General features: G+C 46.6%; 2 protein-coding genes and 1 pseudogene across 4 annotated transcripts in view; 1 reads left to right on the forward strand and 2 right to left on the reverse strand.

The window, feature by feature from the left end:
• Positions 1-897: 897 nt before the first annotated feature.
• CHMP7 (charged multivesicular body protein 7) lies at positions 898-10,155 on the reverse strand. 2 transcript variants are annotated; one of them, XM_074355629.1, is made up of 10 exons: positions 9,773-10,154; positions 7,653-7,824; positions 5,263-5,448; positions 5,000-5,133; positions 4,166-4,214; positions 3,839-3,958; positions 3,455-3,553; positions 3,185-3,245; positions 2,540-2,719; positions 898-2,324 (listed from the first exon to the last, which is right to left on the reverse strand). In XM_074355629.1, exons 1-10 carry the CDS (start codon positions 10,069-10,071, stop codon positions 2,272-2,274), a joined length of 1,353 nt encoding a protein of 450 aa, XP_074211730.1. In that variant the 5' UTR covers positions 10,072-10,154; the 3' UTR covers positions 898-2,271. The 2 variants fall into 2 exon arrangements, with proteins under 2 accessions (XP_074211730.1, XP_074211732.1); XM_074355631.1 differs by lacking the exon at positions 3,185-3,245 and having other exon boundaries at positions 9,773-10,155.
• Positions 10,156-10,217: 62 nt separating this feature from the next.
• Positions 10,218-26,258, forward strand: part of LOC105068968 (tumor necrosis factor receptor superfamily member 10A) — a 37,439-nt gene continuing 21,398 nt past the window's right edge. The window contains exon 1 of one of the 2 annotated variants that reach the window (XM_074355628.1): positions 10,218-10,410. In XM_074355628.1, coding sequence (XP_074211729.1) covers positions 10,258-10,410 — 153 coding nt within the window. In that variant the 5' untranslated portion in view covers positions 10,218-10,257. Of the gene's footprint in view, positions 10,411-15,803; positions 16,269-26,258 lie in introns of those variants that run through there. The other variant, XM_045516653.2, reaches the window with a different exon arrangement.
• Positions 22,292-24,881, reverse strand: LOC105069035 (coiled-coil domain-containing protein 90B, mitochondrial pseudogene; annotated as a pseudogene).

Genomic DNA, 26,258 nt, shown 5'->3' on the forward strand with positions numbered 1-26,258 from the left:
TCGCTGTGTGTTTGGACCCCGGAGGGTACTTCACTCTCTACGGGGCAGTGTCTGAACCCGATTCATCTGGGCCTGATCTCTCTCCATGTGGAACAAGACTCACCAGCTTTCTGAATAAACCGAGTCAACAACTCCTTTAAGAGAAGAGAATCCTGATGCCAGACTGAGGCCCCCCACAGGGATCACATGCTGAAAACACAGCTGCGGCTCCTTGTCCTCACTCTGGTCCAAGCCCAGACGCAAAACATCTTGTAATTTCCTGTAGCCCGGCAAAGAACCAGGCTGCAACACTGAAGCGAGGCCTCTCAGCAGCTCAGGTCGGCAAAAGAGAACAGGAGAGCAGGTCAGAGGCTCTTAGTCCAGGTCACTCTTGTGTGTCTGTTGGGGCGGGGAGGGCTCCCGACCACCTGCCTTCCCCAGAGAACCTGGCCCGTCTTCACCCAGCTCTCTGTTCGAACTGCTTCTGCTCTGCGTTTCCTGGTTGGTTCGCCTGCTGACTTAACCTAGTGCTGCCCATCTTCTAAGCTGTTCCTAGCTCTGCTCTCAGCCTCAAAGCCCATCTCCCCTGTGCGCAGCAGACCCCAGGCAAGTAAGTAAATATTAGCGCCAGACTGAAATACGGTACGATCCTACCGGCCCAGGAAAGAGGGTCAAGTAAAGAGAACAAGGGAAGGAAGAGTAAGAAAAATGATGGCTGCTCTTAAACAAAGGAGGCCGTGCGGCAACAGAGGCGGCATGGGAGCCATCGGGTGGACTGACCCCTTTCCCAGCAGCTCAGGACTCAGCTCGGGAGCCAGGCAGGAAGAGAACCCAAGTGTGCGCGCGCTGGAGGTGGCGGTGGAGAGGCAGGCAGGGACAAGGAACTGCACACAACCTAAAGAGACAAGGACCAAGCACTCGGGGTTTTACTTTTAATTATTTACCAGATAAAAAAAGAAAAATAGTGATTGTTTCTCTTCACCCCCAATGTTTCAGTTTCCCCCAGGTCGAGCGGGAGAGAAATTTGTTGAAGTGATTCATGCTCCTGGCCGGGAGCAAAGCCCTCCCCTCTGCTCCACGCCACCCCTTGCAGGAGGGACACCCCGGCAAAGGGCCAGGCAGGGGTCAGGGACCGCAGCAGCAGAGCAGCAGTGCGGCTGGTATCCCTTCTCCCCACCGCCAGAGCATTCAGACCCCTCCTGCCCATCCCCCTGCGCCACCCTCCTCAGGTGGTCACAGGGAGGAGGAAATGGGACTCTGGGGGTGGGGCAGGTGTAGAGCAGGCCCAGGGAGCACACAGCAGACAGGGCAGAAGGCTGCCGTCTCCCGCTCCTATTGCACGTCCTGGCTCAGATCCCCTGCCCTGAGAGGTGGGCGATGGAGTAAAATGCTTTTGAAATTCAAACAAAGAACCTGCTGTTGTCTGCTGGGCTCAAGAATGGGAGGCGTGTTGTTGTGTGGCTGGTTCTGATTTGTTATAAGTTACTCGTCATGGGGGCAGGGCAAAGGTGATGCCTTGAAAGCAGATGGGTTTGGACACCTGGGGCCCTGTTGTCACCTGGGTTTCTTTCCCTCAAGTTCAAAAGACCAGGAATGACCTTTCTCCAGGCAGCAGATCTTCTTTTGCACAAGATGGAAGAGGCGGCTGTGTCCACCAAGCCCATAAGTCCTTCTCCAACTGTCACGACTCTGTGCCACTCAGGGGTGGCTTTCTGATCACCTGGAGAATCTGATGACTGACCCGAGGAAAACCTTTTACACTGTATGTTTCTCCGTAAAGTGGCAGCTGTTTCTCCTTCTTCTCATCACCCAGGGAAACAGAGGAGGACCGGGACAAGTTGTGTGACGGGTCTACGGACGGGATAAATTCCTCTAAACACAGTGGGGGTGGGGGCCCAGGGCAGATCTTGATTTGGCAAAGCTGTGAATCTTTCCCCTTCATTGGCCGGAACAAAGCTGGTGGGTGAAGACAAACCTAACTGAGCCTGTGGCAGGAACTGCGGGCTGTGAGAGATGGCGGGGCACACACAGAACCGTATAAACGGTGGCACTATAAAGATGAGAAGGCAGGTCCGTGACCCCCGCTGGGAGCTGGCATCGGGAGCAGGCTTCCAGAAGTTCCAGCTGTCCCGCAGTGAGCGGCAGCATCCAGGTACATCAGAGCGGTTGTCCTTCCTCCTCCTTCCAGCACATTCATTCTGAGAGTTTCTCATTTAAATAACTATGTATACACACAAAAGCCTGGTCTCTCTTTGACATGAGGGTCCTTCATTTGAGGGTCCTACAATGGCTTTAGAGAGTTGGTTCCAACTGTCTTTTTGGAGATTTACTGCTTGGGACCAAACCTGCAAGAAGAAGAAATGACTGAACTCTGTATCGAGTAGATCTTTCAGAAGAAAGCATCCCGGTGTTTCAGCAATTGAGCCTTAGTATAGACAAGGAGCCACAACCCCCTTACGCGGCCTCGGTACCCTGGCAAAGAGTGTAACAGGGCTGGGACCCATTAACCCTGTGCCCGGCCACGGTCAGCCAGAGGGCCCTTGGGAATACAGCTCCGTACCTCCCTCTGATAAGGACAGTTTCTCAAGTTCAGCTTCAAGTTCAGCGTCCGAGATCCTAGGGACAGGCACACTGTTGGTATAGAACGTCTCCTGGGGGTTGTCAGGCAGATCCGAAGGCTCTTTGGTGGTGTCCTGAAGGAGGATGTCCAACTCCTTCTCCAGTTCCTCACTGTCAAAGTCTGGAAAGAAAAGACAACATAAGGACACAGCAAGTCCAGGGAGGAAACACATTAATGACTCAAGGCCTGAGGATAACAAAACCCAGCTCTGCTTTACCCAGGCCTCCCGCAGGTTCAAAACGTCATTGGGGTTGGGAGGCAGAGGGCGCCTTCAAGCAGATACTCTTTCCATACACAGAGTTCAGTCATCAAGGAGGTATATTTTGCTGACAACGTCGAACTGACCCTACTTCCCCTTGTCCTTGAAGAGGCCTCGTGAGTAAGGGACACTGGCGCTCCGAGGGGTTGTCAGTGAGGCCCAGCAAGGAGGAAATGCCAGTTCCTTCTAACTAGTCCTGAGACAAGGTGGGGGGTGTGAGCTCTGACCACACCAGAAAAGGCCGATCCGTGACCACACCTGTCACAGCACAGGGATGTGAGGTCCCCTGAGTGAGGAGGGAAGACAGAATCACCTTGTCAACTCACCTAAGCCATTGGTTACCCCACCAGCCAGAGTCTGAGAGACTTCGTCCTGGGTGTCACACAGCTGTAAGAGAAAAGCACAAGGCCTTGAATTTGGAATGGTCTTTGGTCTCAATGTTCAGGGTTACAAAGTAATGTTGCACCTTCTGAGTATCAAGGAAAGCTTCTTCAAGTTCACAAGGTAAAAAGTTTGGGAGACATGGAAATACAACGAAGTCATGTCCGTGCTCGGTAACCACCTGTGCGGGTGTCCTTCCCCAGCCCCTCTTGTACCTCTTGGATCTGATCCACAAGGCTCTCTGCCTTCTCCACTGTGACATCCTTCATGGAGAGTTTCAGGGCTCCTACCCCGGCCTGATAGGCGTTGAAAACCTAAAGAGAAAGCAAAGTTCTCAGCGCAGGTGAGGAACACTGGGTCAAAGACAGACAATTTTATTTCATCTCCGAAAGACAGCTTTGGGTTTTTTTTTCCCCACCCACGCATGACTGACCCCACATCCACTGAGGCCAGAACTTCCCAACAGGAGAGGCAAAGGCAATCCCAGCCATATCCTGAAAGAACCCAGGCCTCCTCCACATGGCCAAGCCACAGTGTTGGGGATGAGGGGTGGACGCCGTGAGACCCGCCAAGCACTGGGGCAGAGGGGCAGTGGCTACCATCTGATCTGTCTGCGAGGCGTAGATCCGGTCCAGGATGCCTTGAACAGTGTCCAGCTTGGCATGCAGGGCCTCGATGCGCTTCTCTGTCCGCTGCTTGGCTTTGAGAGACCTCAGTGCCTGGACGGGGGGGTATGGAGACTTGGTCAGGGTCAGACCCGGCTGGCCCTTCCCAGATGATAACACCATCCCAGCCCTCCCTCCCTCTCGTCTTGTCAAACACACTGTGGTGCCTGCAGACTCAAGAGGGCTGCTGTCTGAGCCCCCACACCCCTGCTGCCAGCTCAGGGCACGGGTATGCGGTGGCGGGGTGGGGAGGAAACTCACCAGCTGCTTCTTTCCCGCTCGGCACGCCCGGCGGGCTTCTTCTTTACACCTGCGAACAACGGGACAGATGGAGACGATGAGGCAGTAAAATGGCGGTGGCAGGTCCTAAAGAGTTCCCAAGAGTAGCCCTTGGTGCAGGCACTCTCACGTCTGAAGATCAAATCCACTCCACCCAATGGCAAGAAAAGCAATGCCTGCAGCCCACCGCCAACCCCTGCAGCAAGCTAAGACACGGGCCGGGGCGTCTGCTCGCGGGGACGGCGACAGCCAAGGAAAAGCTGCTCCAGTCCACAGCGGAGAGCACATGGCGACAAGGCCCCTTAAAGACAGACTCCCATCCTGGGAGCCAGGAGGTAGGGAATGACTTCCTAGCACCACCAACGACCTTGGCCTTCCCACAATGAGGGGTTTCTCCCACTGTCAGTAGCCCACCTTTCGGAGAAGTATTTACATGCCTTTAGCAGGGACACCTTGCATAGTCATCCGAGGGGAAGAGCAGGGGTCTCTCAGCAAGGCCTCTGGAAGGCAGAGACCTGGCCCGTTCACTACCGTATCCCCAAGTCCCCAAGACACGGCTGCGCTCCGTAAATACTGGTTAAATGGATACTGGCGTGGAAGAGTGTAAACACAATGCTAATGCTTTTGGGGGGAAGAATTCATGTTTTTCTCCTTTGTGATAGTCTGTGCTTTCCACAGCTGCTGCATTGTTAGTACTTTCCTAATTAGTAAAATATAATCTTTTTTTCTTTTAAAGAGCCCATGGACACCAGTGCTTTGCTGGCTCTGAGGGTCTGCGGGGCGGGGGTTGGGGGCGCTCAGCTCAGGGGTGCTTACCTCTCTGCTTCCTGGGATAAGGACTCCACCTTGCGCGAGAGCAGCTGTTCACTCTGCATCAGCTGGTAAACCCCGACATCTACGTCGTTGACAGGAGAGACCTTGGCATGTGGGCCCCGGGCAAACTTCACAATCTGAGGGACAGGGACAAATTACTGCCACCCTGACCCCAAACGCGGAGAAAGCCCCCGGCGGGGACGCTGGCGGGCACACACTTGACAAGGCACCGGGGAGGCAGTGACAGGACAGCCGCGTTCCCATACCTTCTCCCCATTCTGCTCGAGGACCGTGACTCTCTTCTCTTTCTGCAGCTGCAGCAACACCAGGTAGAAGGTCCTCTCGTCCGGACAGGAGCCCGCGCAGAGGGTGCTCAGCTCCGACAGGGCCACCACAGGGTGGGAGGAGAGAGGGGAGTTCTGATACAGACGATACACCTCCTCAGCCTTCTCCTGCAGGGAAGGCAGAAGGTGCTTGCGGGCCCTGACCGCCGCCCACGGAGGCTGGGGAGCCCTGACCCCGAGCTTCAGGTCCGTGATCACCAGGGCGGGTGAGGGGAGCACCGGCCCTGCCTTCTCCTAAGTAGCAGCTTTGGAAAAGGAAAAAGGATTTGTGGTTTTTTAAACCTGGGAGGAAAGTTTGGTGAACATGGATGGAATACTGGGAGCCATATCTGTGCCTGCCCTTCACCTGGGACTTCAGGTCTCTGCATCCCCTGGCCCATGGGTCCCCGAGTGGGGACTGAGGCGGTGTGGCATGTTGGAACAGCCGTGAACCAGAGCCGAGGCCTGGCTGTCGGCCCAGCCTGTGTGACCCTGGGCCAGTCTGTTATAAATTTCACATTCCACATCCTTGAGGAGCTAGATTCATTTTCCTACCCAAATAGGATCAGACTACTTTACTGTCAAAAATCATTGCTGGTTCTTAGAGGATCTATGTAATTCCAGTCCCACCCCCATCTCAGCTTGTGCTCTCAAAAAACTGTGAGTCCCAAACCACATCTGTGGGGACAAACAGACCTACTGCCCTTTGCTCCTGGATGGAGAACGCATGAGGTCAAAGACTGCAGGGAGGAACAAGGCTTGGCCCACAACCAGCCAAGCCACCCTGCATTTTCTGTGAGGCCACAGCTGAGCCCTGGAGGTCAGGGCACTGGGAGGAGAGGATAAGCATGTGGGTGGGGAGGGGTTTGGTACAGAGGGGGAGAGCTGTTCCCCTGAAGAAAACACGTGCTGCTCAGTCAAAAGTCCTGGGGGACAGGGAGAGCTGGTCGATTTTGGAGACCTTCTCCTCAGTCTAAGGCAGAGAGGGTAGGGGTCTGTCAAGGTAAGGAGAAACTGGAGCTTCTCTTGGGGTGGAGGATGGGAATTCTGACCTGGCTCCAGCTGTGTGGAAGCCTCCAGGGCTATGCAAAGGCCCTGGGGTTCGGCCTGGTCTGTGAGTTTCAAAAAATAACTACTATCTGCAATCTATGTCTGCTACCTGGTGTTCTGTCAACTTTATAAACACACACACACACTTAAGGTTCCTATAACCTGGCCCATGGCAGACAAGTGGAGCTGGGAGAGTGAAGCAGGTCTGCACTGCGTTAAAGAGCGTGTGGGAGGTGAGGAGGTGGGGACAAGAAAGAAGGAGAGACAGGCAGTAACTAGGCAGGGCCCAGGTCTCACTAAGGAGTCACTGTGAGATGGGAAAACCCGGAGTGGGTTCAGAGGCTGAAGAGGCAGAGCACCGACAGAGCGAGAAGGAATACGAAGACCGAGAGGCACAGGGACAGACTCGAGAGCACAGAGGAAGGACACGTCCTCCTCTGAGCTCGGGGAGAAAGAAGCACTGAGAGGAGGTCAAAGTGGAGGTGGGAGGACAAAAAACTGAAGGCATGACTCAGGGGATTCCATCTTCTCAGTGAGGTGTCTGCAGAGAGCAGAGAGGGTGCGGGCCGCAAGGCGTGTGCAAGGAACTGGGAATGGCTCGGAGGGGCTGGGAGGGCCCTCCTACAGCTTGAAAGGGGCCCCAGTCTGGGTGATGGAGCGGCTTTCTCCAGCAGGGACAGCAGACCGTGGGGCAGCTCTAAGAGGGCTGATTTGCTGGTGTCTCCGGTGTGGCCAGAGAGGGAGGCAAAGGAGCTGAGGGTGTTGACGAGGGAAGCGGTCAAGCATCACTGCCCACTCCAGGCTGCAGAGGGCAGGCCAGGAGGAAGTTGACTGACCAGGGGAGCACAGAGGGATCAGGGCCTGGTCGCTTCTTCGATGGAAGTAAGTAAATAAGAGAGGAGGGAATCTGAGCCTAGCTTGTTAATTTAGGGGAAGACAAAGCTGAGAGTCACAAGATCCTCAGAAGGAAATTCTTATCCCTTAACTACAGAAGGCAAAGTATTTTCTAAACTTTGCTTTATCATTAATCCCTACAAACACAGAAAATAGTCAACTGTGTGTGCGTGTGTAACATTTGTAGCCAAAGGCTCACCCTTGAAATGTACAAGTCCAACTAATGACTAAATGCTACAGAGTACAGCAAAAGGGAGGTGAGACACACTCAGTTACCAACTCTGTCACCATGTAAAAGATACATTCTGTCTCTAACGATACACCCAGGGGACTTCGAGGATCCGGTCATCACGGACTGACACCCAGACCTCTTGCTTCTGAACGCTCACCTTAAGCAGCTCCACAACCACGAGCACCTCCTCGGCAGGAACCTTATTGTCGCCTAGCACGTTGGAAAGAGTCCACTTGAGGGGCTTCAGCAGGAAGACTCCGACCCCCCAGGAGATCCAGCTGCTGTCTACACTGGCCATGAAGTCTGACTCCCGCTGCAGCTCCCCTCGACTGCAGGCAAAGAAAGAAAACGTAGTGGGTTTAATGCAATGTCCCATTCTAGTCCCACCTCCCCTCTTCCCCCCAGAGGGGAGTCTGATCATCATCACCAGCAACACCACTGTCCAGGCACCTACTCTGTGCCAGCTACTACAAGCAGCACTGTTTATGCTCCAGCTCTGAGCCTCACAACAGCTCTGCAAGATAGATGGTGTGATCAAGAGAAAAACCGAGAGGCTGAGAAGTTGACAGAGGCCAAAGGTGAACTATAATTTGGCTCCAAAATGCAAGCTCTCTGCTGAGACTCCAGAGACACAGGCGGCTCTGGCCCGTGCTGAGACTTCCCTTTACAAACGGAGCACAAAGAGATGAAATGAAAACAACAATAATGGATTCGCGTCAAGCGCAAGGCGTACGGAAGAATATAAAGATGTTCAGAGAAAGGGGTTCTGCTATTCCTAAACTAACGAGCATTTCATGGGAACAGTAGTTAAATTTACTGAATGCTTCCCATGGGCCAGTCACTATGCTAAGGGCTATGTAAGGAGTATCTCTTCAAATACTCACAATAAACCTAAGAACGATTATCATCACATTTTACAACTGGTCGCGCTGAGGCTTAAGGAGAGGCACATAATTTTTTCCCTTGATCACAAAACTTGGCATGTTGCAGAGCCAGGATTTGCGCCCAGGCCATCTGGCCCTCAAGCAAAGCTGTTAACTAATAGTGTTGTGCTGCTTGCATGGAAAAATATCTCCCTCAGAAATTCTCCAGGTGCCAGACCCCATCAAGCACCAGGAGACATCAGAGGAGTGCAGCAGCCAGGAGAGAAGAAATCGAGGTACTAAAGGTCTCTGGGTGGGAAGTGGTAAAGGATGGTCCCTTAAGGAAGCCCAGAATGTTCTTGCCCCTCACTGACTTCTTTGGCTCCTGTCTCCCTGCTGAACTGAAACTCAGAGAAGTTCCAGAAATGGCTTGTCCCATCAATGTCAGCCAAGTGCAGGGCTGTGGGGAGAAGGAAGACCTCTTCATCAGAAAGAGCAGCAAGCTAAAAGCAACGTATCAAAGTGGACTTTCGTCTTCAGTCACGGAGGGAGGCACTGTGCTAGGTAGGCTGCTCTGGGTATGACACATACAACGTGAAGTGCAAATGACTTAGAAGATCCGGGGTGCAGCCCTAGCATTACCTCTAACTCGCTGCGTAACCCTGAGCAGGTCGCTTCATCTCTCTGAAGCTGTTTCCTGTTTGCTGAGGATAATACTAACACCTTGCCCACAGGGCTGCTGAGGGGCTCAGATGAAATGGTGCATGCCACGTGTCTGCACACCGCAAAGTGCTGTACATCAATTAGATATCCATGCTATTGCCTCGGGTACCTCCAAAACCCTGCACCTGTCGCGCCGGTAGTACCTACAGGTCTTTCTCAGGGCACCAAGATAATTGGTAAAGCCCTCAACCTCCGTTATGTCCTCTGGTCCAAAGAGCCTGTGCCAAGGGCAAGCCAAGAGAGGACAGACACATGACCTGTGCCAGGGGGCCGTTGGCAAGATCCCTACAGCCCTCCACCTCACGACTGCCTTCTTAGCTCTGCCCTTCCTTAGTTCAATAAATTCTGTCTCATAAACCTTCTGTTCTGAGGAAATTCAAATTTGGAAGCCCCTACGAAATAACTACAAAACGAAGGGGATTCCAGTCCAAACAATCACTGTCACCTCCGCCAGGCTGGCTTCTCCTGTTTAACTGTATGGATGTCATCTAATCAGGCTATCCAGGCCTCTGAGTTTCCCCCATGCCTCTCCCTCCAAACACCCGCAACCCAGTCTCCTTCTCTGCATTCGGAGCAAACACTGCCGGCTCCTCTGGGCCGGCTCTGGGCTGGGCGCGGCGAGCCGCGCAGGACCGCCGGGGTCCCTGCCCGCGGGGAGCCGCCCCGCCCCCCGGCCCGGGCCCGCCCTCACCGGAGCAGGTCCTGCAGCACGGTGGCCAGCCCCAGCGGGACGCTGCCCTTGCGCTGAAAGGCCTCCTGCAAGTCCCGCAGACGCAGACGCACCACCCCCTGGCGGCGGCTGTGGCTCAGCACCAACGGCGCCCAGAAGCCCATCTTGCTGTCCCAGTCGGTGCTGTTCACCTCGCGACTCCTTTTGAAGGCGGAGAACAGGAAGGACATGCGCTCCTCATCCTCCTCCCACTCGGGGGGCAGCAGGCCCACCGGGTCTCCCCCGGCCGGGGCCTCGGCCTCCCGCTCTGGGGACCACATCGGAACCCCAACCCCGCCAAGGCTCAGAACACAACCCTGGCCCTGATCCCCTTCCGCCCTGGTTCCCTCCCGGCTTCCGTTCCTCGACCACCTCCTCCTCTGTCATGACGTCACCACCGCGTGAAATAAGTCCCGTGCGTCCTCACAGCGCATGTGTCTGCCGCCCTGCCTGTGCCAGGAGGCAGGATGGTGACCCTATTTTCGAAGCAACTCAGAGCGCTTGCGCCGACCCCGCCTCCCGCAGCCTTTGTGCGGAAAGGAGGACGTCGCGCCTGCGCAGCGGGTGGTGGGCGTCGCGTCCCCTCAGGAATCATGGAATTGGCCGAGCATTATAGAAAGGTAAGCGATTGTACCTCAAACTTGGGGTGGTTTCAGATAGTAGGAGAGGGAAGTCCCACTAGGGGGCGCCAGAGGCACCAGGATTGCACACGTGGATCACCGTTTAGCGCTGCTCGACCAGGAGTTCTTACTTCAGACATGAAAACTTCCAAGTTAACTTCCTTTTAGTATAATGTCAGCGGATCAACAAAACTGTGGGTCACTCATGCTCTGTGGCAGTCTATACACCGACTTTAAGGGAAATGTAAGCTTCTACTGCTCTTGCTCTCCACCTTCTGCCCTGGAGTGTCCCTCTATTTCCTTCTCAGTTTCAATATCCTACGGATCGCTTAAGATGGAGCCCAATTCTAATCTGCCTTGAAACAGTCTCCGACTGTCCTGAGTCTTTGTTAATCTGTTTCTTGGACTGGACAGTTTAGCATTTACTTTTCTGTGTCCTGTTCCCTCGTTCCCTGAGGGCAGGTGCAAGGGCTTAAATATCTATGGCACATATTTCATAAACTGAAAAGTGCGTAACTTGACCCTTGCCTTCTAATATCTTAGACTCTTGTCAGATTTTCACACACACACAAAATCGTATGAGCAACGAACATACCCAATGTGTCAAGAATACACTGGTTTTCTTTTTCATTGAACCATTTAAAAAGTGGAAGGAGTTTCTTGTTTGATGGACCCAGGTAACAGTCATCAGAGTTAAATATAAATTTGGTCTCTGCCACTCACTGGCTGTGTGACCTTGATCAAGTACCTAAAGTTTCTGAGCCTCTTTTGTAAAATAATATTTCCTAATAGGGTTGTCTGAAGGAAATGTTATGATGTATGTAAAACACCTAGCACATAATATAGTAGGTGTTACCACTGAATGGCAGGATGTTTAGTAGTTGGAACTCAGTGTAAGGAAGAATTTTAGTAAATGTTTTGAAGAAGGGGAAGGGATATGCTAGGTTATTACATGAATGAATGTGTCAGTTGGTTTTGATCTGTTGTGTTATATTCCTCCAGCTTTCAAAGTCAGTATCTCACATAATACTCATAACAACTGACAAAAATTCTCTCTTTGACCACACTCTAGATGGGCTCCTCTGAGGCCTCTTCTTGACTAGGCCTGTCAACTTTGGCCTATAAAGACGCAAACACTAACATAGTGTCTAACAGCTCAAGGCATATCCCAAGGATGACCCTAGCTCGCCTTAAAGCACCTGCCTGAAAAAACTTAAGTTTGTCAAAAAAATTTACTTTTATTCTGGCCAACACCTGGGCCTGCGTCTCCCAGCCTCTGTGGGAGAGGATAAGCCCTAGTTGGCAAACCCAAATGAGTTTCACAGGGACCAACCCTCCCTTCCCGGTTTCTGTAGTTTTTCACTGCCCTGACTGTGTTGAGATGGACTCACCCTCTTCCCTGCCCCTCATACTCCCTTTAAAGAGCCCAGAAACCTCTGTACAAACGGAAGTTAAGTTCACTGCGCCCTGGACCCTGTTACAGTAGTAGATCACTGATTAAATCCGTCCTGACCACTTTAACTAGCATCTAGCTTTGAAAACAAAGACCAAGCTTTGACACAACCCTGTGAGATAAGTTTTGGTTCTTTCTCCATTTTACAGAGGAGACAGCTGAACCACGACTATTTTGAGTCTGGTGGAAAACATTCCAGAAAAGAAGAAGAGTATGTAATTTGAGCAAATAAGTTGTACCCTCAGAAGGCACATTTCTGTCGTGCTGTCATGCCCAGTAAAATGGCTGGTTTGTTTTGTGTCTCAAGAGAGACCAGGTTGTTTTCTCACTTAGGTCTCTGAGTCTGAGTCAAAATAGTCCTGCTTCCTAAGCATTTTTCAGGAGAGCAGATTTACACACCTGTGGCCCCCTGGATCTGAAAGTGCCACTGGGTTCGTGATGCCTCTGGGTGCACGGTTCTCTGCCTTCATCTTTTGGAGATTGGAATAGCTGCTGGGAGTGGTGGAGAATGGAAAGAAAGCCCTGCTGATCCTGAGAGGGGCGACCCGGTATATGGACCCGGTATATGGCAAGGTCCTTCACACGGCCCGGCTGCCAACCACTACACTCCTCTGTTCTGCGAGACTGACTCTTTTTCATCCTTAGCTCACGACTTAAAAGTCACTTGCTCAGAAAGGCCTCGTGTGAACACCCCATCTAACACAGCACCCCTGGCATTTTGGAACGGATGGATCAGTTTGACCCCAGCTGCTAATTAGTCTTAACATCACAAAAAGAAAGACAATCAGACATTACATGCGTCTGAAAGTCATGTGATAGGATTATCACAGACACACCTATGAAGTATTTTTGTCAAAAAATTGAACCTGAGTCTGATCAAGCCATTAGATCCAATGGAGGTAAAAAAAAAAAAAAATCAGAAGGTAGAGGAAGATGTTAAGTGAAAACTGAGGTTGCAGTTAGCAAAACTCAGACTGGGGAATTCTACCAGAATTCATGACCTTGTTTCCTCAAAAAAAAAAAAAAAGAAGGCAACAAAGACTTTTAATGTGCAGTGTTTATTGGATTTGATTTGGGTCCAGTTTACACAATCATAAAAACTCATCTATGATAATTAGATACTTTCAGTATTAACTGGATATTTGATGATATTAGCAAATTGAGGGCAATGATATGTTGCTTACGTTTTATTAAAAGTACACCTTGAAGATACATCTAAAGCATTTATGAGTGAGACTATGATATTTGGGGCAGGAGGTTGAGTTGGGGGTCAGTAGAAAAGTACCAGTGAGTATAAATTTCACACTCTGCATATTTTAATCTTTGTATACATTATGCCTGCTAACATAATCAGTGCTCAATAAATATTTATAAAATTAAGTATGCCGAGGCTAAAAATCATTTTAACATTGTCTGCTATTGCTATTGATACTTCCCATTACATATCTTTGCCTTTCAGGTAAAGTTTATGCCTTTCCAGTTGTTTTTAACTCTGATTCATAATAGAATCTCTTTTAGGGAGCTTTAAAATTTATATTGGGTCTATAGAAAATATTTTCAAAATGAATGGAAGATAGGCTATCTCAGCATAGAAGTAATACCTATAAAACAAGAACCAAAAAGAAATTTTGGCACTGAAAATTCCATTATCTCATATAAAAAATTCACTTGAACATTATTAACAGAGTTTGAACATTGGAGAAGAAAGAATGCGTAAACTTGAAGAGAGAGATTCAATCCAGACATTGAATCTGTAAAGGAGAGGTAAAAAGAATTGAAGGAAAATAAGAAACAGTCTTGGTGACCTTTGGGACAATATCATGCAATATGTTTGGAATTGGAGACTGAGAAGAAATGGCTGAACAAATGAGCAAAAAATGGCTGAAATTTTCTCATATGTAGTGCAAAACATCACACATAAAGAAGCAGAAAATCTGAATAACACAGTATCTATTAAAGGATTTGACTTCATTTTCAAAGCCTACACACACATACCCCCCCCCCCAAACAAAACAACAACAAATAACCTTCAGGTCCAGGTGGTGTCTCTGGTCAATGCTATCAAACATTTATGAAAGAAGTAATACCAATCTTATACAACTCTCAAGAAAATTGAGCTTATTGTGTAAGACTAGCAAAATGCTGATACCTAAACCTTATGAAGACATCACAGAAAGAGAAAATTATAGACTAATATCCCTCATGAATACAGACCCAAAGTCTTGGCAAATCAAATCTAGCAATATGTGAAAAGGATAATCCATTATAGCAAGTGAAATTTAGCCCAGAAATGCAAGGTTGGTTTAACATATTAAAGTCCATCAATTTGATTCATCATTTTAATAAAGGAGAAAAGCCATATGATCATCTCAATAGATGCAGGAAAATATCATTTGACAAAGTTCAACACTCATTCATGATAAAAATTTATATCAAACTAGGAACAGAAGGGAACTTAATCTGATGAAGGGTATCCATGAAAATGCTACAACTAACCGCATATGGAATACTGATATGTTGGGTGCTTCCTCTTCAAGATTAAGAGTAAGACAAGCATGTCTATTTTCACCATTTCTATTTAACATTGTACTGGAAATCCTAGCCAGGGCGATGAAGCAAGAAAGACAAATAAAAGAAGAACGAAGACCGCTTTCAGTTATAGACAATATGATTGCTGATGTAGAAAATCCTAAACAATCTATAAAACAACAAACTAGAAATACAGAAATTTATCAATATCATAGGATATGAGGTCAATGCACAAAAATCCATTGTATTTCTGTGTAGCAGCAGAAAAACAATTTGAAAAAAAAAATCTAAACCAATTCCATTGACAATAGCATCAGATACATTTACAAAAGTTGTGTACAACCTGTACTTAGAAAGCTTACAAAATATTGTCTAGGTTAGGTAAGAAAGATCTGAAAGAAAACTATCTCGTGGATTAGAAGACTCAATATTGTTAAATGTTCTCACTGATCACATTGAATGCAATGCCAATTCCTACAGGATTTTTTAAACAGAATGTTTTAATTTATATAAAACTTATACGGAAATATAAACATTTTGGGGAGAAAAAAAGTTACAGGATCTAAACTGCCTGATTTCAAGACTGACAGTAAAGCTACGGTAATCAAGACAATGTGGTATTGGCATGAAGATGGACAGATAATAGATCCATGAAACAGAATACAGAGTCCAGAAGTAGAACATACATATGGTCAATTGAATTTCAATTAAGGTAGGAAGATTATTCAATTCAATAAATGATGCTGGAACAACTGGATAAATGAATGGGGAAAAATGAACTTTAACTCCTACTACCCCAGCCACCAACCCTGATACAAGGGGTGGAGGCTCCCTGGGTTCCCTTCTCTCCTACCTACTCCCCAGCCCTTCAGTCGTCCTGTGAGCAGGGCCAAGCCTTGTGTGGCTTTCCAAATACTGGATTCCCTCCAGTGGGCCCAGCAGAGCGCTAGGTGTGTAGGAAGTACGGGACCCACGTGGGGACCCTGTCTTGGCCCATTTGGTTTCATGTGCCCATTAGTCTCCAGCAATTCTATTTCCCAAGGGCTTTAAAGAATCTACAGGGAAGGAAAAGCAGGAAGAAAGGCTGAAGTGGCTTCCTCCAGCTTGCCTGACTGCAAGAGCAGTAGGGTTGAGATAGCATGAAGGCCTGAATGTGAAAGACAGATAATGGACCTGGAATTACTGGAACACCAGAGGTGGTGATGGGGGAGGTCGGAAAACTACTGGAGACTTGAATTCAGACCCACCGATCGCTGCCTCAGTGACATTCATTCCGTTCACCCACCCGTTCATTGAATGAAGGCTCCGGCCAGGCACCTGGCTACTGCTCAAGCTTCAGACTCGGAAGTGTGACACTGAAACAGAGCGGCAAAATGATTCTGAATCAGTGAGGGCGGGAGGGGGCAGAGGCTGAGGGTGGGCGGAAGGCAGTAGTAGAGGACGCGAGGTAGCTGGAGGGGAGGGGGGCCTGGCCCTGGGAAGGGGTCTGATTCAGGAAGGGTCTTGAATGCCAACGATGGGTTAATTTCCCAGCTCAGAGGAAGATGAAGCTTCGTAACTCCTGGCACTGATTGCACAATACCAGCCTAAGTAAGACAAGGCGGGGCCACCCGCTCCTTTCATTCTAACAAGGGAAAGCAACATGTACGGACAGTAGCTGCCGCGGACCCCGGCAACTGGCAGTCTGCAGCCTCACGAAAGATACTGCCGATTCCTGATGGCTCTGTGGGCTGTCACCCCGCGGTGGCCGGGACAGCGAGCGCTCCTCGACCGCACTGGGCAGCGGGGACAGAGCGGACTGGCCGCCTCCGGCCCCAGGCTTCGGCTCCTCGGCCCCAGGGCTCTCATCCTCGTCATCTTGGGTGTTGTGCTGTCGGTGAGCATCCCCTGCGGGTCCTGGCTCAGGAAGGCGCACCTCGTGGCCGGGATGGGGCGGCGAGGGGTGGGGGTTGGGGGACACGGCGAGGTGCCTGCCAGGGTCGCCTGGGGCTTGCCCCGGTTCCAGGGTCCGGCGGGACGGACCGGGGCGGAGAGGAAGAGCCCGCGCTCCGCCTCCCGGTCCGGCTGCCCCAGAAGTAAATTCCAGAAACAACTAAGAGGAATTGAAAGCTCCCCAGCAAGCCTCGATGTGGCCCTGACTTTCCCTCTCCTTAACTTACTTTCCCTCCCCCCTCCTCTCCCCTCCTTCCCTTCCTCCTCTCCCCTTCGCTTCCGTTCCCTCCCTTTTTTATACCTCTGTTTAAATTCTAAAACATGCTCATTGCATCTATTCTTCCCATAGAGTTTTACAAAAAAGGAATTTCCCTACCATCCCTTTCATTCAGCATCCCTTTCTGGCTGCTGTGAGCAATTTGCCAGATTCCTTCCGGGAACTTTCTTCCACCGCAACTTACCAGGCTCACAGGGTAAACCAATAATCATACGGGGGCCCCAGGGGCTCTGTCTTGAGGAGAGCAGGGGTGTGAAGCTCTTATTTTGATTTCTATTTTGAGATTGAAACTGGTAGGGTGGTGCACCCTGAAAAAACTCTTTACAGAAATATGTGTACACTTGGTCCAGGTTGATTGAGGCTCCAGCCAGTTACTCTTACGTCTTACACAAACAACAACAACCCCACCCCATCCCCACCCCTGCCCCCTCACCCGGCCACACACAACAAGGTTACAAAAATCCTAAAGCTGTATTTGGCCTGGAAATAGCACCTCCTGTCACTCCTATCCGAGCACCTGAGAGAGGTAGGGACACCTAGGGGAGGGGAGATGATTACAGTTTACAGATGAGGACGGCAGCTCACAGAGGACTAGTGTCTGGCCTGGGACTCAGCTCTAGAGAGCAACTGAGAAGAAGGGAAATGACTTTCAAAGTAAAATATAAAGACGATAGTCTTTAAAGACTTCTGAGTTTCCCATGACGTGCATGAATAGCTGACCACCCCTCCAATGTATGCTTTTGGCCCCAATATTTTGTCAAGGGGGGGCGGGGAGCAGGCTCTGGCTGGGGGCCTTGTCCCTGCTCTGCCTTGTCCTGCTTTGGTGTCTAGGGGACATTTGCTGCCTCTCCCTCCTGCTTCACTGTAGGTAGGTAGTGTGTCTTCTCTGGCTGCCTTCAAGATTTTTTTTTTTTATAAGTGGCAGAATCAGACTTTGAAATCAGGGCTCGCCGAGCTTAAAAGTCAGGTGCTTAACTACAATGCTCTATTTCTAGGTTCCTTAGAGGAAAAGAAACACAATGTAGAAGCCCTGTCCTCAAAAAGCTTATAGTCCAGTGAAGAGAGGCTTTACATAAATACAATTAATGGCAGGCATTTAAACATGTGGGGAAAATGCAGAGAAACGGGAATTATGCATGCTGGTGGGAATGTAAAATGGCGCAACTACATTAGAATGTGTTTTACTCAAGGGAAATGAAAACACGTGTGCACACAAAGACTTGCAAATATATATCCATAGTAACATTACTCCTAACAGTAAACAACTGGAATTACCTGTGGGATAGGCAAAATGTGGTCCCTATATAATAGAATACAATTCAGTAATAAAAAAAAAAAATGAACTCATGACACATGCTGTATCATAGATGAACTTCAAAAAACATTAGGTAAGATAATCTAGACACAGAGACCACATTTATGTGATTCTACTTATATGCAATATTCCTAAAGGAAAATTTATAGAATCAAAAAGTAGAGTAGTTTCCTGGCACTGGCAGTAGAATGTAAGTGGTCAGGAGGGATCTTATAGGGAAGATGAAAATATTCTACAACTGATTTATGCTGATGGTTGGGCCACTCAGTAAAATTACTAAAAGTCACTGATTTGTACATTTTAAATGGGTGAACTTCATGATATATAAAATATCCCTCAATAAAGCTGTTAAAATATGGAAAAAATTTTTTTTTTCTTTCACACTGGTTTGCAGTGATTTGATTATGGTTTGCCTTGGTGTGCTGCTTCTGGGTGAGATCTGTTGGATTTCTTGCATCTTTGGGTTTAGAGTTTATATCCTCCTGGTAAGATTTTTAGGTATTATTTATTCAAATATCTTGTCAGTCCTTGCTCTTAGTTCGTGTTTCATTACACAGATGACAGAATGCTTGATACCATCCAGAGCTAACTGACAGTATTCCCTTTTTCCCCGTTGTCATCTCTCTACATTTCATTTTAGATAACTCGTATTTCTCTCTATTCAGTTCATTGATCTTTTGCAGTAACTAATCTGCTGTTAATGCCATCCAGTGTATTTTTCATTTCAGATACTATAATCTTTTTAGTTTCTAGAATTCCCATGTGGGTCTGTTTGATACCTTCCATTTCTCTCTTGGTGTTGTTCACGTTTTCTTTTACATCCTTTAGTATATTTGTAAGATTTATAGTACCCAAGTCGTGATCTCTTTGTCTATTAATCCCATTACCTTTGTCTATTAATTCCATTATCTCTATTTCTGAATGGTTTTTATTGATGGATTATTGTCCTGATTATACGGGACATTTCCCTGCTTCTTTTCATGCTTAGCAATTTTTTATTAGATGGTAGAAAATGTGAATTGAATTCTTGTGTATTTTGTTGTGTTCCTTTAATGCGATGGATATTGATCTGGTGCACAGTTACCTAATTTGAGCGTTGGTTTGATCTCCTAGGTTAGCTTTTAAACTTTATGCCTGGCCTATTGCTGCCTTATATTAGGGCTAATTTACTTAACTACTAAGACTTGCAGTGAACTTCTGAAAACTAGCCAGCGCCCATATTTTGCAGTCTGTCCATTCTGGTTAGTGGGAGCATGAACAATTCCCAACCCCGGGCGAGCCTCCATCCTCATCCAGCCTGCTCATTTCCCAAGGTCTCTTCTCAGCCTAGGGTGGGTCCCTCCCATGCTTGCACAGATCAGCACTCACCCAGACCCTGGATGGGCCCCTCTGCACATCTCCAGAGCCCTCTCTGGGCAGCTTTTCTTCTCCAGTTCTCTGCCCTGCATTCAGCCTCCAGGAACTCCTCTCTGTCCCCTCAACGGAGGCCACAGGGCTCCCTCTGGTCCCTCCCTGAGCTGAAGCCTGGAAACAGTCCCTAGGCAGGACGCTGACGACAACCCTAGTCTCCCCTCCTCGGTGTCCTGGGGAGGGGCTGTTATTCACCCACCAAGTAGTTGATGAGCCCTTCACTCTGGGAGAGTCTGCGCCCTGGGGGAGGGAAACAAATGACCTTGTGTTTCTCCTGCTCCTGGGAGCTCACAGTCTGGTGGAGGAAATGAGAGCAGGCATCTAAGTAATAAAACAAGGTAGCATGAGGGAGGCAGGAAATCTCACCACTCTCGGCTCCCCTCTCCTACTGTCCTCAGAGGCCGTGATTCACAGGCGGCTGTGAATGTCATTTTTCTCTGGCAGACGTGAGGCCATGGAGTGCAAGACCTCAGGTTGTAGTATTGTTGGCCTGGAGGATGTGGTTTTAGTTAATATTAGCACCGTGGGAGATGATTACACTCTTTCCAGCCCGTGCTGAAATACAGCACTTACCATATGCCAAGCTGTGTTCACCAAACTATGTAGGAGCACTTATTTGTCCTTGTTTTCAGCTGAGCAGTGTGAGACACCGAAAGTTCACTTGGTGGAGGGGGCTGGTCCAGGGCCATGAGCAGCCTCTGAGTTTCTGCTGTCTAATCGCCGGGCCTGCATTCCCCTAGCACTGGGTCACTGCTGGAGGGGTCTCTCTGTGATGCCATTAAATGCAACCCCTTACCTCAAGAATGATAAATGTGTTTAGAGAAGAAGAGAAGGGGCTTTCTCAGAATTTTGAAACTATTTAGTGGCTTCCCTGAACTAGGAAGTTGATGGCAGTATTGTTAACCTAGCTGTATTTTTGAGTCTGAAATAGTCAACCACTCAAAACCACAAAAACTTCAGAAGCAGAACTCAAAACACAGGAAGACCTTGAGAACAAGTCTGATGCTATGTCCCAACAGCTCAGGTTAAGAGTGAAAGACAAACACTGTATGGTATTACATGTGGAATCTAAAAGATACAACAAACTAATGAATAAAACAAAAAAGAAGCAGACTTATGGATATAGAGAACAAACTAGTGGTTACTAGTGAGGAGAGGGAAGCAGGGAGGGGCAGTGTAGGGGTGGGTGGAGAAAAGGGTTATGGGATTATATGAAATCATGTATGTAAAACTTTTGAAAGTTCTAAACCACTATCGAATTTTAAACATCTTTCAATTTAAAAAAAAAGAGTAACAGGTGTAGATTTTAGGGTGTGAATGTCCTGGGGAGGAGAGGAACGTTGTTTCATTGACTCTTATCAGGAAATAGAGTGAAGCTCACACTTGACTCTATAACAGTCCAGAGCTGCATCACGTGTGGAAAGAGAGGTGGGGAGCAAAGGAAGGAAATCCCCACTCATGACTCATCTCTGGGTGGGGCAGGGTCTGCAGCCTCCGCACAGGTCTGAACTGAACACACCTTCCTGCTTTCTTGTTTCCTTCTCTATTTTGTGTCCAGGGCGGCCCTCTGTCTAGCTCCTTTTCTGTCTCTCTGTCTCTTTCTGTCTGTCACACACACACATACACACATACACACACACAAGTCTGTGGGGCAACAAAGCCTCTGATCTTGGCAGCGCCCTGGGTCCCTCAGGCAGAGAGGACTGACCCCACACTAGGAAGGCCCCTCCCCTCCCCCATATCACCCCTCCCCCAGTACTTCATTCTTGTCTCTGATTCTGTCCATGTGGACTTTTCCTTCCATGTCCACCAGTGTCCCTGCCACCTGTGGCATTGTCACCTCTGTCTCACTGCCCCTCTAGGCTCTTTCACATTGGTGACCTTGGGGGACTCTGTATCTCAGCTCTCTGTGGCCAGAACTGTCCTAGGTGGTGAAGGGCCATGTCTTGTCCCCAGCGCCCACAGGCCCTGCACAGAGCTGCTCAGGAGGCTGCAGACATGCATCCCCTTAATGCGTGGGTGGCATGGATTCTAAGACACCTGCACTAATGCTGTGACGTCCTCGTCCTGTTCTAGAGGGTGTTTATGTGGATGGTGGGAAATATGACCAGCAGGTTGGGGACAAAAGAGACATAACTGAATGTCATGCTGAGGATGGCACGTCCATAGGCACCATGGAGTAAATTTCAAGTTTTCACTTAATATTACCAAAGATTTTTTTTTTTTAAACACCATTTGTAGTGTTAAAAGTGTCAAATCATGAGGAAAGACATCTTAATCATAAATTTTATGTGCCTGATAATAGAGCTTTTTTTTTTAGAGCTTTAAAATACATGAAGCAAAAATTGATGAAATTAAAGGGAGATCTTATCACCCCTTTCTCAGCAGCTGATAGAACCATTAGATGAAAACGGTAGTAACAGTATCAACCACCTTGACTTAACTGACATTCACAGAACACACTTGCAATGTCTAATAAGACCCATTCTTCTTTGATGAACATGGTACTTACCAAATAGACCACATTCTGGACAATAAAAAAGTCTGAATAAGTTTAAAAGGAACAAAATCATATAGACTATACTCTCTGGCTTCAGTGAAATTACATGGCTAGTCAGTCAACAGTGATATCGAGGAATAAACCCCCCAAATTTGAATATTAATTAACATATTTCCAAATCATCTATGGTTCTTCTACGAAATCAAAGTAGAATTCTTTTATATTTAAAATAAATAATAATAAATATATACCACATGGAAATTTGTGGAATGCTGTTGAAGCAGTGCTTAGAGTCAAATGTGTAGCTTTCAATTGAAAACTCTCTATTAAAAGAATAGGGGGTTGGAGGAAATGGGGAGTGACTGCTATTAAGTATGAAGTTTCTTTACTGGGTGATGACAATGTTCAAAAATTGATTTTAGTGATGGTTGTACAACTCTATGAATACACTAAGAACAATGGAACTGTGCACTTTATTTTTATTTATTTTTTTAGGGCACACATTATTTTAAAATTTATTGTTTTAGTTCATTACAAAAAAAAAATCAACTCCAGCTATATGATAAGTTGCTCTTAAAATGCAAACAACTTTGTTATAATAGTACTTTATATAAAAAGGAAGTTGTGCGATAGTTTGCAGGAAAACGGAATACAGTAACAAGTATGTAGGCTTGGGAATAGTTTTCAAATTTGCAGCAGATACCAAATAAATCTTATATGATTGACAGTTGTTTAAGCAAACAAAAGAAAACTCTGGTTCGAGCTATCAAAAGGATAAAGACAAAAGGCCCTTCTATCTCAAATCAGTCAGGTTTTAAATGGCATCTTTTCAGCATAATAAAGACGTATATAAAAAAAAAAAGACAAAATAACTTCCCATTCTTAAACACTTCCTTTCAGTCATATATACTTTAAATAATCTTCTTCTGTTTCTGCTGCAACTTTCGATGTTCAAAGTAAATCCACAGTGTTTTAATAAGTCAGCAGTAGGAGTAGGAGCATAATATAGTAGTTTCCCTGTTATTTCCAGAGTCTATAAAATCCCTGTGCTATTGCCAGGCAAGTAAACACTGAGGCTGCAAGATAACAAATTGTCTCAAGCTTCTCAGACTCCATCGGCATTTTTAAAGAAGCAATTTCAGTGTCAATTGTGTTACCAGTCCCTGAAATAATACTTCTGGTTGTGGTATCTTTTCTGATAAATTCTGTGGTTGCTTCCATAAGTTTCTTTTCTTGATCATATCTGTGACTCTGCTCCTTTCCAGGTTGATATCCAGTTTATTATCTGCTCTGATTCGACTAGTTTCATCTATCAGTTGTTGCTTAACTTGTTCTAATTCAATTTTCATTTTCTGGTTCTCTGCTCTCAGATTTGCAAATTCACTTTTCTCTAGGATGACCATGTCTTTCCTGATGGAGTCCAAATGAGTCATTAGCTGTTGTACGGTTATTTCCTGTTGAGCTTGAGTGGCTATCTCCTTTATAGATAGTATCCAAGCTGATATTTGATAAAATGGTTAATGCTGATACAGTTGTTTCTTCTTGTGTTTGTCAAATCCATGAGTTTCCAAGTCCTGAACCAATACATGGGTATCAAAATTTAATTTCCTTTGTCCTAAAGCAGTTATGTCCACTTGCCTCATATCATATCCTTCCTTGGTTGTGGTGGTGAAAAAGTCTCTCCGCAGGACAGGCGAGAAACGCCCGCGGGGAGTTGAAGCCCAGCGGCCCCCACTGCCTTTGGAACCCAGGAGCCGCCAAACCCGGCGACTCCGTGTGTCCTCGGTTTTCCGGCGGCCGGAGGGGGCGAAAGGCTAGATGGATAGCGCGCACAAGCTTCCGGGCAAGGTAGTTCTGGCACCGCGAGGATGCTGGGAAATGTAGTTTCCGGCCTGTCACAGGAACACCTTCCGGTGCAGGCTCACACCGCGGTCCCGCAAAGCCGGGCCTCTTCACACACGGACCCACATTTCCCTAGCACGGTTCAGAGCGGCTCCGCTTCTCCCCCCGCCCCTTCCCAACTCTGCACGCCGTTACCGCCCTAGGAAAGCTGAGTCTTGTTTGAGAAATTTCAGGCGCCCGTTCTCTGGCAACGAGGTGTACAGCTCAACAGTCAGGTCCCGACAGAAAGCCAGGGGCCATTAAGAGTTTAAATCGGTGGAACTGTGCACTTTAAAGGGATGAATTGTGTAATATGTAAATTATAACTCAGTAAAATTGTTAACGGAACAAAAGAAGAAGCTATCAAATCAGTGAACTGAAGGTCCACATTAATCACCCATAAAATAAGTCCAACTTAAACTCAAAAGAAATAATAGGAAGGAAATAATAATATGAGTAGAAATCAATGAAATTGAATACAAACAATGAAAGGAACTGACAAACCAAAAGCTGACTCTCTGAAATGATCAATACAATTAATAAAATACAATTAATAGACCAAATTTAAAAATAAAAAAACAACCAAAAATACCAATATCAAGAATTAATGGTGGGATATTACTACAAATTCTGCAGCTATTAAAAGAACAATAAGGAGATCTTATGAATAATTTTATGCCAATACTTTTGACAACTTAAATAAAATTGACAAATTCCTTGAAAAATCCTATTTAGCTAACAGACACAAGATGAAAAGATAATCTGATTTATTCTATATCTATTTATGAATTGGAATTCATCACCTAAAATCTTACCACAATGAAAAAGCAGGCTCGTGTAGTTTCATTGATGAATTCTATAAATATTCATGGAAAAAATAACACCAGTCATACAAATTCTTTCAGAAAATATGAGGCAACACTTCTTCATAACCTTGATACCAAAACTTGACAAAGACATTACAAAAAATATATACTGATGAATATCCACTATAAATATACATGCAAAAAATCCTTTTTTTTTGTTTGTTTTAAAAAAATCCTTAATTAAATAATAGCCAATTGAACCCAATAATATTTAAAGAAGATAATGTATCATGATCAAGTTTATTCCAGAAATTCAATTCCTGGGTTTTATTCCAGGAAAACAGTTGGATTAACATATGAAAATTAATCAGTGTTAGTCACTATATTAACAGTGTGAAGAAGAAAAACTATATGGACATGTTAACTAATGCAGAAGAAGCATTTGACAAAATCTAACACTCATTCATGATAAAAATAAAGTCATTACATTAGGAACAGAAGGGACCTACCTCAATCTGATAAAGTTCATGTATAAAAAGAACTACAGGTAATATCATTTAAAGTGGTAAAATATTGAATGCTTTTCCTCAGTGGCTGAGACCAAGACCAGGGGTGTTCATGCTGATCCGTCTATTGAGGATTGTACTCCGGGCCCTGGACATTGCTGTGAGTCAGTAGAGAAAGGCATAAAGACCAGGAAGGAAGAAATAGAACCATCTGCATTTGCAGGGAACAACACTAGAATTAATAAGTGAATCTAGCAGGTCACAGGTTGCAAGTCAGGGAATATAGGAGGCAGTAGGATTGTGTGAGCAGAAAAAGGAGACACAGCCATTGCCTGAACTCAGAGAAAGCCCAGTCTGGAAAATGGAGGAGTGGAGAGACACACATTAGCACAGCTGTCTCCACGTTCTTGAAAGAATTTTATGTGGAAGAAGGCTGCATTTTACCTGGTTTAGATCCAGCCAGTCACACTGGGCTCAACATAAGCTGTTTCCGTTTCAACCTTCTTCTTAAAATTTAACTTCCTAACTTAAAACAAATCTCAAATTACAGAAAATTGCAAAAACTATACTAAACACATTCCTTTGAGAACAAGCCAAGGACAGAATGCACATCATCCCCTTAATGCTTCAGTGGGGATTTCCAATGAATAAGAACATTCTCCCCCATAACCACAATACAACCTTCAAAATCAGAAAATTAATATCAAAAGCAGACCACATTCAAATTGTCCAGTTGTCCCTATGAAATCATTTACTGCACAGAGATCCCATCCTGAACACCTTTTTCATCTTTTTGGTATTTAGTGGGACATTGACAAGACTGTTTTTGAGTACAGGTTGTCAGGTACCTTTTTATTTTATTTATTTACTCATTTATATGGATATTAGGCCATTTTATATTTTTCCTATGTGTCTTTCTGGCTGAATTGTGCCCCCCAAAATTCGTATGTTGAAATCCTAATCCACAGTAACTCAGAATAAGACTATATTTTTAGAGTCTTTAATTAAAAATATTATTCAATTTATTTAAACTGAAAAATGAAACTAAACAAAACAGGTCCTCCATTTCACATACACACACCCCACCTCTTGCAACCATGAACTATGAGCCTGGTTTTTGTTTTTTGGTTTTTTTTTTTTTGCTTTTTTCCCCTTTCTGTTTATGGAGGATGATTTTACTCTCTTTTGAACCAGGCTCACCAGTGAGATTTCTCCTTTCAGTGGGAGAGGTTTTCATAA

Source organism: Camelus bactrianus, chromosome 31, assembly GCF_048773025.1.
Source record: "Camelus bactrianus isolate YW-2024 breed Bactrian camel chromosome 31, ASM4877302v1, whole genome shotgun sequence".
NCBI classification, from domain to species: Eukaryota; Metazoa; Chordata; class Mammalia; order Artiodactyla; family Camelidae; genus Camelus; species Camelus bactrianus.